Source organism: Oryx dammah, unplaced genomic scaffold (assembly GCF_014754425.2).
Source record: "Oryx dammah isolate SB20612 unplaced genomic scaffold, SCBI_Odam_1.1 HiC_scaffold_2, whole genome shotgun sequence".
In the NCBI taxonomy this organism is placed as follows: Eukaryota; Metazoa; Chordata; class Mammalia; order Artiodactyla; family Bovidae; genus Oryx; species Oryx dammah.
The window spans coordinates 99,760,728-99,778,366 of NW_024070186.1; the positions used below are offsets into that span (position 1 = coordinate 99,760,728).

The 17,639-nt window shown below is 39.8% G+C and overlaps 1 protein-coding gene across 12 annotated transcripts in view; it reads right to left on the minus strand.

Moving 5' to 3' along the window:
- PHLDB2 (pleckstrin homology like domain family B member 2) overlaps nt 1-17,639 on the minus strand; it is a 246,202-nt gene that overhangs the window by 2,683 nt on the left and 225,880 nt on the right. For all 12 annotated transcript variants that reach the window (XM_040223953.1, XM_040223915.1, XM_040223964.1 and 9 more), the window contains 4 exons: nt 7,867-7,957; nt 6,567-6,713; nt 4,241-4,460; nt 88-173 (listed from right to left, as the gene is read on the minus strand). In XM_040223953.1, the coding sequence (XP_040079887.1) occupies nt 88-173; nt 4,241-4,460; nt 6,567-6,713; nt 7,867-7,957 (544 nt within the window). The remainder of the gene's footprint in view (nt 1-87; nt 174-4,240; nt 4,461-6,566; nt 6,714-7,866; nt 7,958-17,639) is intronic.

The window sequence follows — 17,639 nt, forward strand, 5'->3', positions numbered from 1 at the left end:
GCATGGAGTCTTAACCACTGGACCTTTGGGAAAGTCTCACCCCAACTTATGCATTCAAATTGTGGGAATCTGAAATTCATTGCTTACCTTATTAGCATTCTTGAGGTGATCATAATATACTTCTTCAATGGCTTGAAAGTATATTACTCCTTTTAATTTAGCTTCATGCTTGTCTGCAATGGCAGATGAGTGTTAAAATAAATACTTTATCACCACTGATGAACAGAAAAAATCATAACTTCATTAAAACTATCATCATTAAAATATTTATCTAGCATTTAAACCATGACAATATTGTAATTAGTTTCCAATTAAAATAAATGAATTAATTTAAAAAATTATCTAGCATTTAAATTGTCTAAGGTTAATTCAGATAATGTAGGTTAGCCCCATCCCATCCTGAAAAAAGAGAAAAAAAAAAGGTTGAAATTAGCAACCCTACATGAAAGGGACTAAGTGACTTTGCTCAAGGCTTTTCACTAAATTAGCAGTCAAACATAACATAGAATATTGACTGTCAGTTTAGCACACAAAGTGTAAACACCATTAACATCAATAAAAATTGTTTTCCTACATTCTCAAGACAGTAGTTGTATACTTTGCCCACATGATGCAAAGAACTGACTCACTAGAAAAGACCCTGATGCTGGGAAAGATTGAAGGCGGGATGAGAAGGGGACAACAGAGGATGAGATGGTTGGATGGCATCACCAACCCAATGGACATGAGTTTGAGTAAGCTCCAGGAGTTGGTGATGGACAGGGAAGCCTGGAGTGCTGTAGTCCATAGAGTCACAAAGAGTCGGACATGACTGAGCAACTGAACTGGAACTGGAACTGTTGTAAACATTTGTAATAAGTGTGCTTTTTATTTATAATTTAAAATAATATCCTACTTATGTCTCTTCCCTATCAAATTTCTTGTCTACTCTGCTTGGTTTTTTTAATCCTGTTCCCAACAAAGCTTCATGTCAATGATTTAATGTCCTTTCAATGCAACGCTTTTCAAACTGCTTCCAAAGATTTCATCATATTTGCCATAAAAACCAAACCAACATTAAAGAAAACAAAACCAACAATGAAACCACCAACCAAACAGCATCACTCTGTAATGACTAATAAGAACAATAAGTTCTTGAGATATTTTGTAATTTAAAGGCTCTTATCATACACTGTTGGAGGAAATGCAAATAAGAAAGCCTCTTTTGGAAGTCAGTTTGGTAAAACATACACAATGGAAAGTGCCAAAATTCTCTTACTCAGCAATTTGCTTCTAAAACTGCATCCTAAAAGAGCTTCTTATGCATGTGCATATGTATTTGTGTTCATTAGGACCTGCGTGCTGAGTGCTAAGTTGGTTCAGCTGTGTCCAACTCTGTGTGACCCTATGGACTGTAGCCCACCAGGCTCCTCTGTCCATGGGATTCTCCAGGCAAGAACACGAGTGGGTTGCTGTGCCCCCCTCCAGACAATCTTCCCAACCCAGGGATCAAACTGGTATCTCTAATGTCTCCTGCATTGGTAGGCAGGTTCTTTACCACTAGTGCCACCCACAATGCTGCAAAACACTTGCTGGAGCCTTAATAGGGAACTGATTCAATTCTAGACCAGTCATACAGTGGAATCTACACAGCCAGTGAAAAGACCAAGGTAAATATGCATGTGCTGAAGAGAAAAACCTTGAAATATCATTATAAGAAGAAAGGTATGAACAGGGTGAATAATTTGGTCCTAAATGGATTAAAGAAGAAACAATACCTATGTACACTGAACCATATATGAAAAGGCATGGAGAAAACCTGAAAGGATATTTCATGCTTAACAGTGTTAGAAAAGGTCAGAACTTCTGTCATGGGACAGAGACTTACTTCAATTATTTAGACTTAGTTGCATTTCAAAGTTTTTACTAAAATGAGAGTGCTTGCCCCCCCACCCCCGACCCCCATAACAACAGTAAAAAGCAAATTTGAAAAATATCAGCCCTGAGAAGTTCAGCAGAAAATAAACCTATATAATTGCATTTAACTCAGCATTTTTTAAACTTATTTGAGCATAGACCATATTTTTGTGTTTATTTTTGGTCTTCTTAGGGAAACACTTTTAATTAATACCATGTTCAGTGGGTTTCCATCCGTTTCTGTGAAAGAAAAGGTCGGTGTGTTTCTCAAACATTTGGTGGAAAAGATCCTGCAATAATTCATTCACTGGAAAACAATAATACTCTGTTTTCTGGAAATGGGTATTAAATAAAATCTGAAGATAAAAGTAAACCTTGTCAGTGTTTCAAAGCAGGCAGAAAACTGGGGGAAGAAAACTTTTGTTTGTAGGGCATGTCAGAAAAAATGAAAAATACAAGGCTCTTGTAAATTGATGAGATAATTCTAGTATTCCTTCTCAATAGCATTATCCTAGCAATTTACAGACATTTCTGTGTCTTAGGTTTGTTTAGAGACTCTTCTGAAGTTGCTCAGTTACTATGTGGGAGGCCAAGCACAGGGGCCTGCTCCACAGGGAGACCTATGAGTTTGGCTTAGGCCCTGCACACATGCCGTGTTCATTTACCAGGCTGACTAGTTTGCTGAAGTGGGATTTGATCTCGTGGCACCTATGGGATCGAGTCCAGCATGAACTACATCTGCAGGACAAGCCTGCTGGCTGATCTATTCCTGTGCTTGGTGGTGTCTGGGAAAGAGCCGGGGTGGGGAGGGCGGGAGCCTGAAAGCTGATGATGGCTGCAAACAGACCCAAATGGGCAGCGTGTCGTTAGTCAAACTAGGTCTCACCAGTCAGCTATACAACCTGTAAATATTAAAAAGCTGAATTAAATATAACTTTTGTCTGTTTTAGGTATTAGGGTTCTGAGTAATCGTTCATATACCAAAAGATTTTGGTATTTAAAAAAAAATTGAAAACTGGTCACTGAGAAGTTTAAATTTGAAAAACACATTTATATGGGCCAGAAAGAAGCACTGAACCTCTCACCTGTCAGACTGAAGAAAGAATGAAATAAGGCTCCTAGAAAAAAGGAGCAGAGATGAGCAAAGCTGTTTTATTTGAATTGTTTTAAAATTCTGGCTAAGGTTGTCAGTGGAGACTAGCACATAGCAAAATTTATTTATGCATTTGCAGACACTGAATTGGCATTTCTTTTTACATAGACATCTCTTCTATTGTATTAACTGAAGATCCTGTCTTTGGATTCTTATAAAACCCAAAGTCAGAAAGCCCAAAAGAGGTAACCAGTGAGAGTTAGGCCATTTGCTCTCCCCCGTAGCAACTGGAGCCCCACACAGAGCCCCCCACTTAAAGGCATGTGACCTGCCCACCCTTCACTCTGGGATTCTGGGTCTCCATAGACAGAGGTTCCTTTCTTCCATATGCTTCTTGGTTTCTCACACCTTTCTTCATAAACATACCTGACCACACCCTACAGATTAAATGACTGGACTGTATTTTTTTATTTATTACTTGCTACACTGTAACAATTCCCAACAATGCTCATAAATGCTGGAACTATCACCCCAAGGCAGGGTGCTTCATAACCTCTAGTCTGACACTACTCTTATTCAGCAGCTGAAAAGAGAGTACAGCTATACTTGTGCAGCTAATGGACATATTTCATGTGAAATCCATGTGTAAATAAGGGGCTTCTTAATAGCTTCTTAATAAGTACACTGGTTACACAAATATTCCTGTACTCATAGAGGATTCAGTAGGGTGCGAGTCTCATAATCTATCATTTAAAGAATCCAAAAATATTCCAGTATTTACTGGAAATTTACCCAGTAAATACGTAACTTATTCAATAGTTCACCAAGGAGCTTTTCACTGCTGAAATTACCATGAACTAGAGCTGAATGGCTGTCAGCTAAGCTACCTAATTGTGTGTGACTTAAACAGGGCATATGACCATAAATAAATAAATAGAAACCTTTTCTGATCTCATGGTTTAAAAGATAGTATTTTGGTCTAAAAAATAAATTCCATTTAATATTTATTTGGGTTTGAGTTTATTTCAGAACCAGAACAAAACTGACTCACACTTTTTAAAAATGTAATTTTTATTATTTCTAGAGGAAATTCATAAATACTGGACCATATGATCTGAATACATCTATCAAGCTAATATTGCCATTAATCTATTACTTTTCACTTTACTTATTTATTCTGAATTTTATTGCTTTTGTTCTTTATCAGAAAATTCCTGATTTGAATATCACTTGGATTTTTTTATGACCTACCTGCATAATAAGAGAAGGTGCGCTTGTTCCGATCAAAAACAAACCAACGTTTTTTCCAGGTTTTAATTTTTCCACCCATTTTGATGAGGAATCCTCTGCAGGTCTTCTCTGTGATTGACACGTGATAACATGTATCGATATTGTGGCCAGCAGTCTCTACGTGGCTCCGCAAATCAAAGTCTTCCTTCCGCACAGGCAGATAGCGGGTCAGAGGTCGAGCCTGGAAATGCACAAGCCCATCTAATCTATAGCTCTTTGTTTGGTTTTAGGTCACAGATGTTTATGAACTGAAAAGCCTAAGTGTTCAAACGTCCATGCAATTATGAGAACTTAAACACTGTCATTTGGAATCGAAAAAGTGGATGGCATTTAAAGAAAATTGCTGTGGTATGGGGAGGGGGGGATGCGAATAAATTCAGGCCAAGAGATTCTATTCCTTGAAAAGGCCAGATGAAAACATGGAAACATGTCATTTACCTTAGTTTTAAAAGAGGTACTCAGCACTTAAAACTGGGAAGGGATTTCCCTGGTGGTCCAGTGGTTAAGACTCCATACTTCCAACACAGGGGGGCATGGCTTTGATGCTGGGTCGGGGAACTAAGATCCCATATGCCGCTTGGCACAGCAGATAACAAGACAGAAACATAAGGAAATAGGGCATGAAGCTCTCTCGGCTGCTTCTTGCAGAGGGCTCCTCCACTGTAACATTCCCAGGAGTTCTCCCTGCCACAACCTCAACAACAGTTCTCCTTATATAACCTCAGGCATGATGTAACTGACTGAACGTCATTTAGTAAGTACAGCCCCCACCAGATACCCCAAGCATGTACATGTTGATTTGCGTGTACTTTCTGATAGAAAATGAAGGCAGAGGTGTTTTGAAAGGCAAAGTTAAAATAAGATAAGAATGTGGAATGAAAGTTGTACCCAATGAGTAGTCCTGGACCAGACACTGAAGAGGTATACATTGATGTCTTTAAGTTTACCATAGCTGGACATGACTGAGCAACTTCACTTTCACCTTTCGCTTTCATGCATTGGAGAAGGAAATGGCAACCCACGTCAGTGGTCTTGCCTGGAGAATCCCAGGGACGGGGGAGCCTGGTGGGCTGCCGTCTATGGGGTTGCACAGAGTCAGAGACAACTGAAGTGACTTAGCAATAGCAATAGCAATAGCTGGAGCAGAGGTTCGTCTAGACTAGGAAGCGCATGTCACCACGAGTAACATTTCTAAACCGGTCTCGTATTTTATGCTGTTAAACTACCCCACCCCTTTGTCCTGGGGGAACATAACCTAATCATATACTTGGAAACAAAACTAATCATTGAGATTAAAATAGAATTGTGCCTTTGGTTTGGCTTTAGATACCGAATAGTCACGATGACCTTTCCGGCAAATCGAAATGTGACAGAGGTTTGGCATAATGAGAAAAACGAACACGTTTTGCTTGGATTTTTCCTTTACTTTGCCTTTGATTCTGTGGTACCCTAACTCTAGACAGGTGCCACAGATTAAGGCAAATCTCTCACTGCTGAACATCAAACTGCCAGCAACTGGAAGGAATAAGGGAACTGGTACCTTTTATCTTTAAATCTAGTAAGCCTTGGTAAAGCTGATTTGACCTTTAAATTACATGGTACTTAAAATTTTACCTTAGTTTCTCAGGAAACATACATTATATAAGCAGTTCTAGTGACAAGACCAAACTCCACAATGACTGAGATAGGAAGTTAAACAAAGTGGGTGGTTCTCCTGAGTTTAGCAATCCTATGCCCATGTGTGTGGACTGGCAGCACTGTGACAACACAGTGTGGTTAGGAAAACAATTCAAAATATTAATTATTGATTAAATTCCACCATTAAAATTAATTTAAAATTAATTCCACCATAAATATTAATTCCACCAGCAAGGAACTGGGCTGGTTATTCTGTGCTGGAGTGTCTGCTTCCAAAAGATGACATAATGGAATCTCTTTTTCTCAGCTCAGTTTGGGTGTTGTATTTGTTTCTAGAAACGAATCTAGCTGAACTTTCAAAGTTGCTCAAAAAAAAAAATTCTCCTTTTTAAATATACTCCAAAAAATGGGTTCCCATGAAAATGTTCCACGCTTAACTAAAGAAAAATGTCATTTTGTTAGTTGTCCCCAATGAATTTTGAAATAAACACACTTTTTTTTTGGCCCAATAACATCTTTCTCTTGGCCATTACAAGCCAAAAGCTAATGGGCAGCACAGCCACAGGCATCCTCATACAGCATGACCGTCTTCTAAAAAATGACCACCAGGGGGCAGCCTACTCCAGCCCATCCAGATTGACCGACCCACCTGGGCCCTTTGTTTCTCCCTTATTTTTACTTCCTTTTCAATTAACTTCTGCCTCTGGCTAGTTTCTTCCTGCAACCGTTTTTCCAGGAGTTCTCGACGTCGTTTTTCTTCTTCCAGAGCGCGTTTCTTGGCTTCCATTTCTCGTTCCTAGTTATCATTATGCACAAGAAAATTTCAGACATAACTGGTTATACTCGAATAATTCCAATGCATATATATCTAAACCTCACTAGGCAATTCCTAATCTTATAGCTGAGGTTCTTACAGTGTATAACCAAGAGTAAAATATCCATAATCATCGCTCACAGAGCTTTTCAAATCATTCTGTGCAGAAGTGCAGCCACTACATAAAGTTAACAATGGAATATTAAGTGAAACCCAGCTTGTGACTCTTCAGTCCTTTCATACTAATGACCCCAACTCTCCATTTTTAGTACAAAAAGGTTAATTGTGACCCAACACTAGTCACAACTTTTAGCCTTTCTTTGATGGTTGTGGGTCCTTCCAATTCCTGTTGTTGCTCTGTGGCTTCCTGGCTGAAGGTCGCAGAGGAAGCAGCAGGGAAGTCAGAGGAGGAAAGGAGGTGCCCTTTCAGGCAGGATGTAAAGGAATCGGGGGGATTCCTAAGGAAGTGCACATTCTGGCTTGAAATATAGTCATAATAATGTGGGAGTTTTAATATTATAATAGTGTCCTTACCATGAACTGGCAAGGCAGGGAGAACGTGTAAAGACCTGCCATTCTTCCTTTCCCCCAGCAGGCAAACAAACAGGCCATTGAGGGGAAAACGTAATACAAAGAATTCATTATGCCCATGCTATATACATTTTACATTAAAAAAAAATGGTAGTGCAGTAAAGAGTGGTAGAGAACATCTCTCAAACACTCTCACTTTTTAGAAAAGAAAATGCGGCCAGTGGGATTTCCCTATTGGTCCAGTGGTTAGTATTTTGTGCTTTCACTTTGAGGGCCTGGGTTCGGTTCTGGTCAGGGAACTAAGACCCCAAAAGCCATTTGGGTGTGCAGGCAGTCATGCTGGACTCTTTGCAATCCCATGGACTGTAGTCTACCAGGTTCTTCTGTTCATGGAATTTTTCAGGCAAGAACACGGAAGTGGGTTGCCATTTCCTTCTCCCAAAAGCCATTTGGCGTGGCCAAAAAATAAAAAAGAATAAAAAGAAAAATAAGACCAAGAAAGGTAGAGTGACTATTCCAAGGCCCCACTGCTTATTGAAGCCTGAAGACAGGGCATCTTGAACCACCACATCACTGGCCGCTGGCATAAAGATATTAGGCCTACCCTGGATTCAAGCAGCCTTGTCTTCTCGGCATGAGCCTGCTTCAACAGTCTCTCCATTTCTTCTATTCGGGCAATATTTGAAGTGCTGGCACTAAAGAAAACACAAAAGCCTTTTAAGAATACTGCTTCTCACTGATGTCTCATCAGATACACACACACACACCCCACCCCCCAAGATCCAATATGAAATGATGTTACTTACAAGAATCACTGGTCTGACAGGCAAGTCACTTCAACTCTAACAACTCTAGGTGAAAGTAACTTACCTCAGTTTAGAAGACGAAATACCAGCAAGGGAAATAACACCGCACAAAGTGCTCTACTCATAAGGCGAAACCAAATCCTACAAAGTGTGTTCCCAATATGTTTCCTCCAAAGTTTAGACATTCTGGCCTGTGGGAGGCCTTCTCATAAACTATCACCAGATTCTATGTAGATGACCCCTAAGTTTGGCAGTCATTTGATTTGGTTTGGGATCATGTGTCACCAGCTACTTTCTTGCTATATCTTCATGCTTCTGGACATTTTATTTCTTACATGGTGATTTAAGATGGTCAATTAAAAAATGACTTCTCTTACAGGTGCAATAGAAGGGTGGTGGCCGGTTGTGTGAATAAAGCCTATACCACCATACCAATGAGGAAATTGCATTCAAGGTTTCAGAGCTTTAAAAGCAATGTCTCTTGAGAAAGACGTCACACAAGGGAAGGAAAAAATCAAAAGAGAAAGAGAAGAACTTGGGAATGTTTACCATGAAACAAAATATTTTACTTTTTACTTGTTCACATTTTGACTATTCTGGAAAAAAAAGGCGGTGGCCTAAGTCAAAACTTGCTTACTCTGATGTTCTGGTCGTGAAGAACCAGTGTTGTTTCTTATGCATGTATACTTGCATAGTCACTTAAATATGTTTTCTTTTAAAAAAGTTTTTTTAAATTTATTTATTTGGCTGCACTGGGTCTTAGTTGCGGCATGTGGGATCTAGTTCCCTGACCAGGGATTGAACCCTGGCCCCCTGCATTGGGAGCACAGTCTTAGCCACTGAACTACCAGGGAAGTCCCAAATATGTTTTCTTTTCTAGACTCTCTTGGGTACAGAGAGGTTTTTGTGCCTGTATCCTCCATAGCATAGAGCCTGGCACACAGTAGGGGTTCATGTTTGAAACACACATTCATATAAAATTAACTCACGTAAAAATGAATAGGATAATTGTTAGCATAATCTTCTTAAACCATACTGTTGATCAACTCCAACCCTGGATGTTTCAAACACAGTGCAAAGAGTTCTTTTGCAGAGAAATGACCACAGTAATTAAGGACATATAGTTTATCTTAAAATCAGCACTGTGCACACATGTTTATTGCAGCTTTATTCACAAATGCCAACACTTGGAAGCAACCAAGATATCCTTTAGTAAGTAAATGAATAAATATAGTGTAGTACATCCAGACTATGTATGGAGTAGTACTTAGCACTAAAAAGAAATGAGCCATCAAGTCATGAAAAGACATGGAGGAACTATACATGCATATTACTAAGTGAAAGAAGCCAATCTGAAGGGCTAAATATTTTATTACTCCAACTATATGACATTCTGGAAAAGAAAAAGAGCGATGGAGACAGTAAAATGATTAGTAGTCATCAGCAATTTGAAGTGGGGAGGGTAGGCAGGGAGACAAGGATGGATACACAGGGCACAGAAGAGTTTTAAGGCAATGAAAATACTGCTTGATACAGTAATGATGGATACAGGATATATATTTGTCCAAATCCAAGAGTGAATCTATATAATTTGTAATTACGGACTTTGGGTAATAGTACTGTGTCAATGTAGGTTCGTTACTTGTAACAAATGTACCACTCTGGTGGGGGGGTGTTGATAAAGGGGTAGGGTATGCATATGTGGAGGAAGTCAGTATATGGGAAATCTATGTACCTTCCTTTCAATTTTGCTGTGACTCTAAAACTGCTTTAAACAATTAAAGCTAAAAAAAAAAAAAAATCAGTACTGCCAGCCCCATTACAAAATGTATCCATCAAGGAGAGAGACAGCTTTAGTAATGGTGGATCCTCAGAAGCTTAACAATTAAGCTGACTTGGCAGAGGGAATGTGGGCCAATTTTTAGCCAGGTGTTTTCTCATGAGAAAGACAGGAATAAGGCATATTTCCCCTCATACTTCTGTGGGCTGATGGAGGGAGGTACAAAGGGATCAGTTCCATTCTCTTCAACCAGCAAGAATGCCAACAGTGCAGCCTAACTGAATTTTCTGAAAACATCTCGTAGAAAATGCATATTAACATTTACTACATCACATCTTCATAACTGTTAGGCACCTAAAGTCTCGCTTTTAAAAAATTACATTTTAAAAGCTACTTAAAACTTTTTTTTTAAATTTTGGCTGCGCTGGGTCTTTGCTGCTGCACACGGGCTAACATGCCTGTGGCTGTGGAGCCTCAGTTCCTCAAGCAGGGATTGAACCTGCGTCCCCTGCACTGGAAGGTGGATTCTTAACCTCTGGGCCACTAGGGAAGTCCCTACTTTGGTTATTTTGTTAAAAATATTAAATTTTTATCCATGGACACCTACGTGTTCTCTATAGCTACATTTTTGCTATTGTTGATTTTAAGATTCCACTGATATGTAAGCACTTTTATTTAGCAAAACTTTAACTGCTGCTCTATGATACTGCTACTCACTCTGATACTTTGGGGGGAGGAGGCAGAACTGTACCTGCAGTGAGAAGCAAATGCAATCGCAGTAGGAATTTAGGGTGAAGTCTAGACTTGTCAGTATCAGGGCATGGAACAAATGAAATGTAATCTGGCTAGCACTTTGCATGCCAAGGGAGAGCCTGAAGTCGCCGAAAATACACTTTTAATGTATTACCTGGAGCACAAGACACTCATCATTGGTTTCTCCAGCCCATCCAAATTACAAGAGGAGTCATTGCTTCAACTTCTGACCTTCTTCAGAAGGCAGGCACATTTCTGATCTCATATAGGATTACTGTATGATACCAAATAATATGAAATCACTTGGCCATTTACGGAGAAAAGATGACTAGTTTTGCCTACTTTCTCGACTTGGCCATGTTCTATTTTATCAACTGAAGATTATTTGTCTCATGTGACCAACTTTGGTAAAAACCCACAGTCATAAAGAAAAATGAAACTTTTTCAAGGGTTCAGTTCAGTTCAGTTCAGTTCAGTTCAGTCGCTCAGTCGTGTCCGACTCTTTGCGACCCCATGAATCGCAGCACACCAGCCCTCCCTGTCCATCATCAACTCCCGGAGTTCACCCAGACTCAAGGAATCTAAATAGCAGATTTAGTTTTCAGTGCTGAATAATACCTTTCAGCAAAATCTGAATTTGCTTTCTAGAATATTCACTTTAGAGGCAAAGGCAAAAACAGAAAAAGGAAGAAAAAAAGGAAACAAGAACATCATCATACAACAAATAAAACAAAACAGAAAACAAAATTTTCCATATAGACAGAAAACTTTTCCAAGACTGCTTTCAATGCACCAATGCTGCTACTAAATGAAGAGCCAGTGTCCCAGAATATTTATTTTCAATTCATCTTCTCTATTTTTTCAGGTCAAGAAAACTATTACTCCTGATAAAATGTCTAATCTTTCTCTGTCCAGTAGACTACCTGGTCCCTTTGCAAGCTGTCTGCCCTCCTCTGAAATGCTCTGGTTTTCTGTATCTCTTCTGAGAGAAATCCCTAGAATAAAATGCAAATGCTATGTTGACTACCTTGGGTAGAAAGCAGAATAAACCAAAGGGATAAGAAGTATCTGAAAGTCTGTTTGAAGTATCTCTTAAAACCAAGCTCAGCCTTGGATGCCCTCAGCCCTCTATCCAGTCTTGTCCTCACTCCACACACACACTGGCAGTGGTTAACAGCTATCATGACATCAATTTCCTCAACATTCTCTCAAAGCATGACCACGAGGTCAGGGCTTGTTAGCAATAGTAACAATAACGTAGAATTGTAGGTAGTATTCAGAACACTACACTCTATGAGCTCATTCAGTAACTTTAGCAGAATACAGACTTTATGCAGAACTGACATTCAGCTGCTGTTTTTTTTTTAAGACAAAAGACCTGTTTTCTTAGCTTTATGTTTGTGTACAGTGTAATGATACTGAAAAAGTGAAAACACTGTCTGACTCTAAGAATATTCTGCTGGACACAAAGATGATGTCTCGACAAAAAGTGTAAGGCAAAGGTACCCACAACTCAGAGTAATTCTGTAACCCTACTGATGGCTTTTGTGACACAATAAACCACAAGACCAAGTTTATGCTGCTAGAACTCCAGCATGGAGCTCCCTCTTTAAAACATGTATAATTTCAGGGTATTTCAATACATCATTTTTAAAAGATCTAAAAAAGAGAAAAGTTTTTTAGTTCTCTATTTCTCTTTCTGTGTATGTGGTAGTCACTCAGTTGAGTCCAACTCTTTGCGACCCTATGGACTGCAGCCCGCCAGGCTCCTCTGTCCATGGATTTCCCAGGTGAGAACTCCGCCCATGGCAAAGGTCATGAGGAAGGAGGCTTCGGCATATGCAAAGGTGTGATCAAGCCTCAGGAAACCCCCTGTTCCCAAGCATTTACCCCTAAAACCAGAGTCTACCTACTTTACTGTTTCATGCTCTCACCTATACCTCTGACTTTACGGGGGGCTGACCCCCCCATTACCTCTCTTGGAGAAGGAGTTAGCTTACAGCTCCAAGTCAATAAAAATTCCTGGGCGTGACAAGAGTGTTTCAACTTACGAACTCCTCTGAAGGTTATCTAGCCTGCCTGTATGGGTTCGTCTAGCCACATGTGATTGTTTACAGCCTCCCAACCATGAGAGGCATGAGATGTTTTAGACTTACTAAAGACAAATTCTTTTGGGAAGTTAGAAATTATTAGTATAGTGGGTTGGTTAGGAATTGTAATGGTGAAGGGTTTTTCATTTGTTGTGCCAATAATTGCTGCTAATTCCCTGCCCTGGGTGTGACAAGGGTGTCTCAGGTCAAACCTCTCTGCTGACAGACTAGCTTGTGTGACAACCTCTCAACCATAAACAGCACAGAGAGCTTGGAGTATTTTCAAAGTCTTAATTAGCATAGGGCTTTTCTCATTGTTGAGTCAATGATTGCCTCCAGGCCTCCATATCCTTAGGCACCTGGGAATATATTAATCAATGTATTTGGACTATAGAAAAGGAAATATAGTAGTTTTTGATGTTAGCAATACTAGACTTTTTGAGTTAATGAATTTTCTCTTTTTGTTATAGATCACTATACTTTGTTATAAATCACTGTGTCCTTGCTATGTAAAAATGTAACTTTATCACTATCTTAAGACTAAATAGATCTTAAGGGGAACATTGGTGAAGAGTTTTCATTTGTTGGGCTGGTATTTGCTGCTAAATCTCCATATTCCCTGCCCTTATAATGAATATAACTAGCATATAAGAGAAATAAGTATTAACCTTTAAGCATATAGGAGAAATAAGTATTAACCTTTAAGATTAATCATGTTAACCTTGGGTTAAATAAATTCCTTTCTTGATTGTAACTCACTACACCCTCACCCTATAGGAATGCAACTTTATTTGGAGGGTGGTACCTGGTTTAAGAAAAAACACCCTTGGAAAAAATAAGTTTTTTGGTTATCAGAAAGAAAGGATCATAAAATGTCAGCAGGCCTCGTGGCCAGAAGATGATGTAAAACCCCTAAGACCTTTTTTTATACATTTCTGTGAAGCACCTGATTTTGATAAAGGTCAGGACTGCTGACCCCCGTGTGACTCTGTATTCATCCCTATGTATAACAAAAGGTATATAAGCAAACCTAAAAAATAAAGAAATGGGATCAGTTTCTGGAAAGACTGATTCCCCCATGTTGTTTCTTTCTTGCTCCCCGTTTTTCTGGCTGAATTCCCATCTGGAGCATGGATGCTCGCCATGTCTACTTACTTGCCCCAGTTTTTAAGCTCCATATGAGAAGGAGCCCAAGGAGGGGCACCTTCTGATATTCAAGTGGCACCAGTGGCCCAATGTAGATGGTGCAAATTCCTTGTCTTGGAATTTTATTGGTATCCCACGTAAACCCACTTATTCAGCCTCTTTTTCTCTCCTACTATTTTCTGGCCGAATTCCCATCTGGTACATGGGTACTCACCAAGACTACTAATTTTGCCTGGGCTTCTAAGATCGGACCAGGGAGGCCTCAGTGCCTCCTCTCATTTGGGAGAAGGAAAGACCCCTGTGGCCTGCGTAGGTGGTGAATGGTAATCCACGTAAACCAAGTTATTCAGCCTCTTTTTCTCTGCTAATTTTCTAATCCCTCTCTATCTGTAATTAAATAAGTTTTTTCCTAGGACGCCGATTCCGTCCCCACCTTCCAATTACCCTGGATCCACTGGGGAAGGACCCCAGCAGAATGGGTTGCCATTTCCTTCTCCAGGGGATCTTCCCGACCCAGGGATTGAACCTGGGTCTCCTGCATTGCAGGTGGATGCTTTACCATCTGAGCCACCAGGGAAGACCTCTTTCTACCTATCTGCAAAAAGTTCCCATTAGGATGTGCTCTCATACTACTATGCATGCCTAACATCCGTTCCTTATTATCCATTTTCCTGATATTTATCACATTTATTTTCCTTCATAAAATGGGTACAAGCTTATCTTCCGGTAGCATGAATATTTTTAGGTAGATGGCGCACGAGAGAAATGCTTGTTTCCTCTCTCCCTCTTCCTCTTATTTACACTAGACCTTTGCAGGCATCTTCTACTTTGGCTTCAATTTTTGACATCCAGAGAATCTGACAGCACACTTAAACTGATACTTTCTAACTGTGGTGTTGGAGAAGACTTTCAGAGTCCCTTGAACTGCAAGGAGATCAAACCAGTCCATCCTAAAGGAAATCAATCCTGAATATTCATTGGAAGGACTAATGCTGAAGCTGAAGCTCCAATACTTTGGCCACCTGACACAAAGAGCCAACTCACTGGAAAAGACTCTGATGCTGGGAAAGATTGAAGGCAGGAGGGGAAGGGGACAACAGAGGACGAGATGGTTGGATGGCATCACCGACTCAATGGACATGAATTTCAGTAAGCTCTGGGAGATGGTTAAAGACAAGGAACCCTGGTGTGTTGCAGTCCATGGGGTCACAAAGAGTTGGACATGACTGAGTGACTGAACAATAACAAATTAGTAATTTCTGACCATGGTGATTGGTAACCTATGACACTAGCAGCACTGGGTCAGTTCTCTGTGAAGTAACTATGATGCAAAGTAATGATGCAAAGAAGTTAATACATAATGTTTAATAAAATCATTAATTTATATGTGGGAAAAAAAAGAAAAAAAAAAAACTTGGCGCTGGGCTGGTAAACAGGGGCAGGGGGTGCTATGGAAAATGATGGTGGTCACAGGGAGCTACCTGCCAGAAATAATGTTGTCCTCTTACTACGGCACCTTCAGTGGAGTCATCCTCGTTTAAAGAAAATGTAGTGGGTGAACCAAAAAAAGTAGATTAAGATTTTGGCGGTTACTGTTCTGAAGTCTCTAGATCTAAACTTCTTGCTGTTCACTGTTCAGTTGCTAAGTCATGTCCAACTCTTTGTGACCCCATGAACTGCAGCACCCCGGGCTTTTCTGTCCTTCATTATCTCTCTGAGCTTGCTCAAACTGATGTCCATTGAGTCAGTGATGCCATCCAACCATCTCATCCTCTTGCCCTCAATCTTCCCAGCATCAGGGTCTTTTCCAGTGAGTCAGTTCTTTGCATCAGGTGGCCAAAGTACTGGAGTTTCAGCTTCAGCAAGAGTCCTTCCTTGAATAGTCAAGGTTGATTTCCTTTAGGATTGACTGGTTTGATCTCGCTGTCCAAGGGACTCTCAAGAGTCTTCTTTAGCACCACAGTTCGAAAGCATCAATTCTTTGGAGATCAGCCTTCTTTATGGTCCAACTCTCACATCCATACCTGACTACTGGAAAAATCATAGCTTTGACTATATGGACCTTTGTCAGCAAAGTGATGTCTCTGCTCTTTAATAGACTGTCTAGCTTTCTCATAGCTATTTTTCCAAGGAGCAAGCATCTTGGTAAATCTGATTGAAATGGCTCCCTTTTAGGTAACTTTCTGTACTCACTGCTACGCTGCCATTCACCACTTTCAAATATGAGAGATGGGGTTTGAGGAGGGAATCATTTGAAGGGATGTACACTTATTTTTAGGTTTTGGAGAGGATAAAGGGGTAGAGAACAGAAAATGGAGCAGAAAAAGCCACCAATATAGGAAAACATACAGAGTGTAATTATTTATTAAAGATGGCTCAAAAATAGAAAGGATAAAAAAGGCCATGCTATCAGGGGTTCACCCAGAGGAATACTCTCATAAAATATTCACAATTATTTGGGTAGGTAGTCTGATGTTTTCAAAATAACAACTTTCAAAAGTGCATAGTGCCTCAGAAACCCAGAAAGTCCCTCTGAGATCACTATACTAGGAAATGAAATGATCACCCCGTCAACTTTTATTCCTCCAACCACTGTTATACAATAGTTGCCAAGTTGCTGACTTTCCTGTCCTGTTATTCAAAAGTAACACATTTAATTGGTCAACTTATTGGCATTTATGAATAATTACTCAACCTTCTAGGCTTTCTGCCCTGGGAACATCAACTCCCGGCACCCCCACATGGCTCTTGGACACCCTCATGGGAACAGCCAGTGCCTTACGAGAACACCCAGAGCAAGAGACGGATGGTTTGGTGCCTAGTCATTCCACACACTCAAGTGTCTTTCATTTTTTAAAAAGTGAGATACCGCATTTTCCAATATTAAAAGAAGTGAAATACTAACTCCTCTGATATTAAATAATAATGGCAGCAAAAATTATTTTTAGTCTTTACATATTCCTCTCCTTAAATTTAAATTAAATTCCTCATGTGACAAGGAGAAATACCTATAATTCTTATGGTTGCTTTAGTGTTTTCCCCCAAGAATTCCTTTCCTTCTCTGGTAGAATGTATTCAGTAATATCAATATTTTACCTATTATAATGTAAAGAATTAAAATATACTGTATTCTATATACCACAAAATATAGCATTTATCCTTTAAAAAAAAAATATATATATATATATATTTATTTGGCTACACCAGGTCTTAGTTGTAGCACATGGAGTCTTTAGTTGTGGCATGTGGGATATAGTTCCCTGATCAGGGATAGAACCCCAGGCCTCCTGCACTGGGCATGCACAGTCTTAGCCACTGGACCACCAGGGAAGTCCCTTTTCTTCTTTTCCTCCACTCCCCAAATTTCCTGGCTATAATACTTGGTTAGATTTGGGTCTCTCAAAATTCTTTCCATTTATGAGACAACATGAAATTAAAAGATGCTTACTCCTTGGAAGAAAAGTTATGACCAACCTAGATAGTATATTCAAAAGCAGAGACATTACTTTGCCGACTAAGGTCCGTCTAGTCAAGGCTATGGTTTTTCCTGTGGTCATGTATGGATGTGAGAGTTGGACTGTGAAGAAGGCTGAGCACCGAAGAATTGATGCTTTTGAACTGTGGTGTTGGAGAAGACTCTTGAGAGTCCCTTGGACCGCAAGGAGATCCAACCAGTCCATTCTGAAGGAGATCAACCCTGGGATTTCTTTGGAAGGAATGATGCTAAAGCTGAAACTCCAGTACTTTGGCCACCTCATGTGAAGAGTTGACTCATTGGAAAAGACTCTGATGCTGGGAGGGA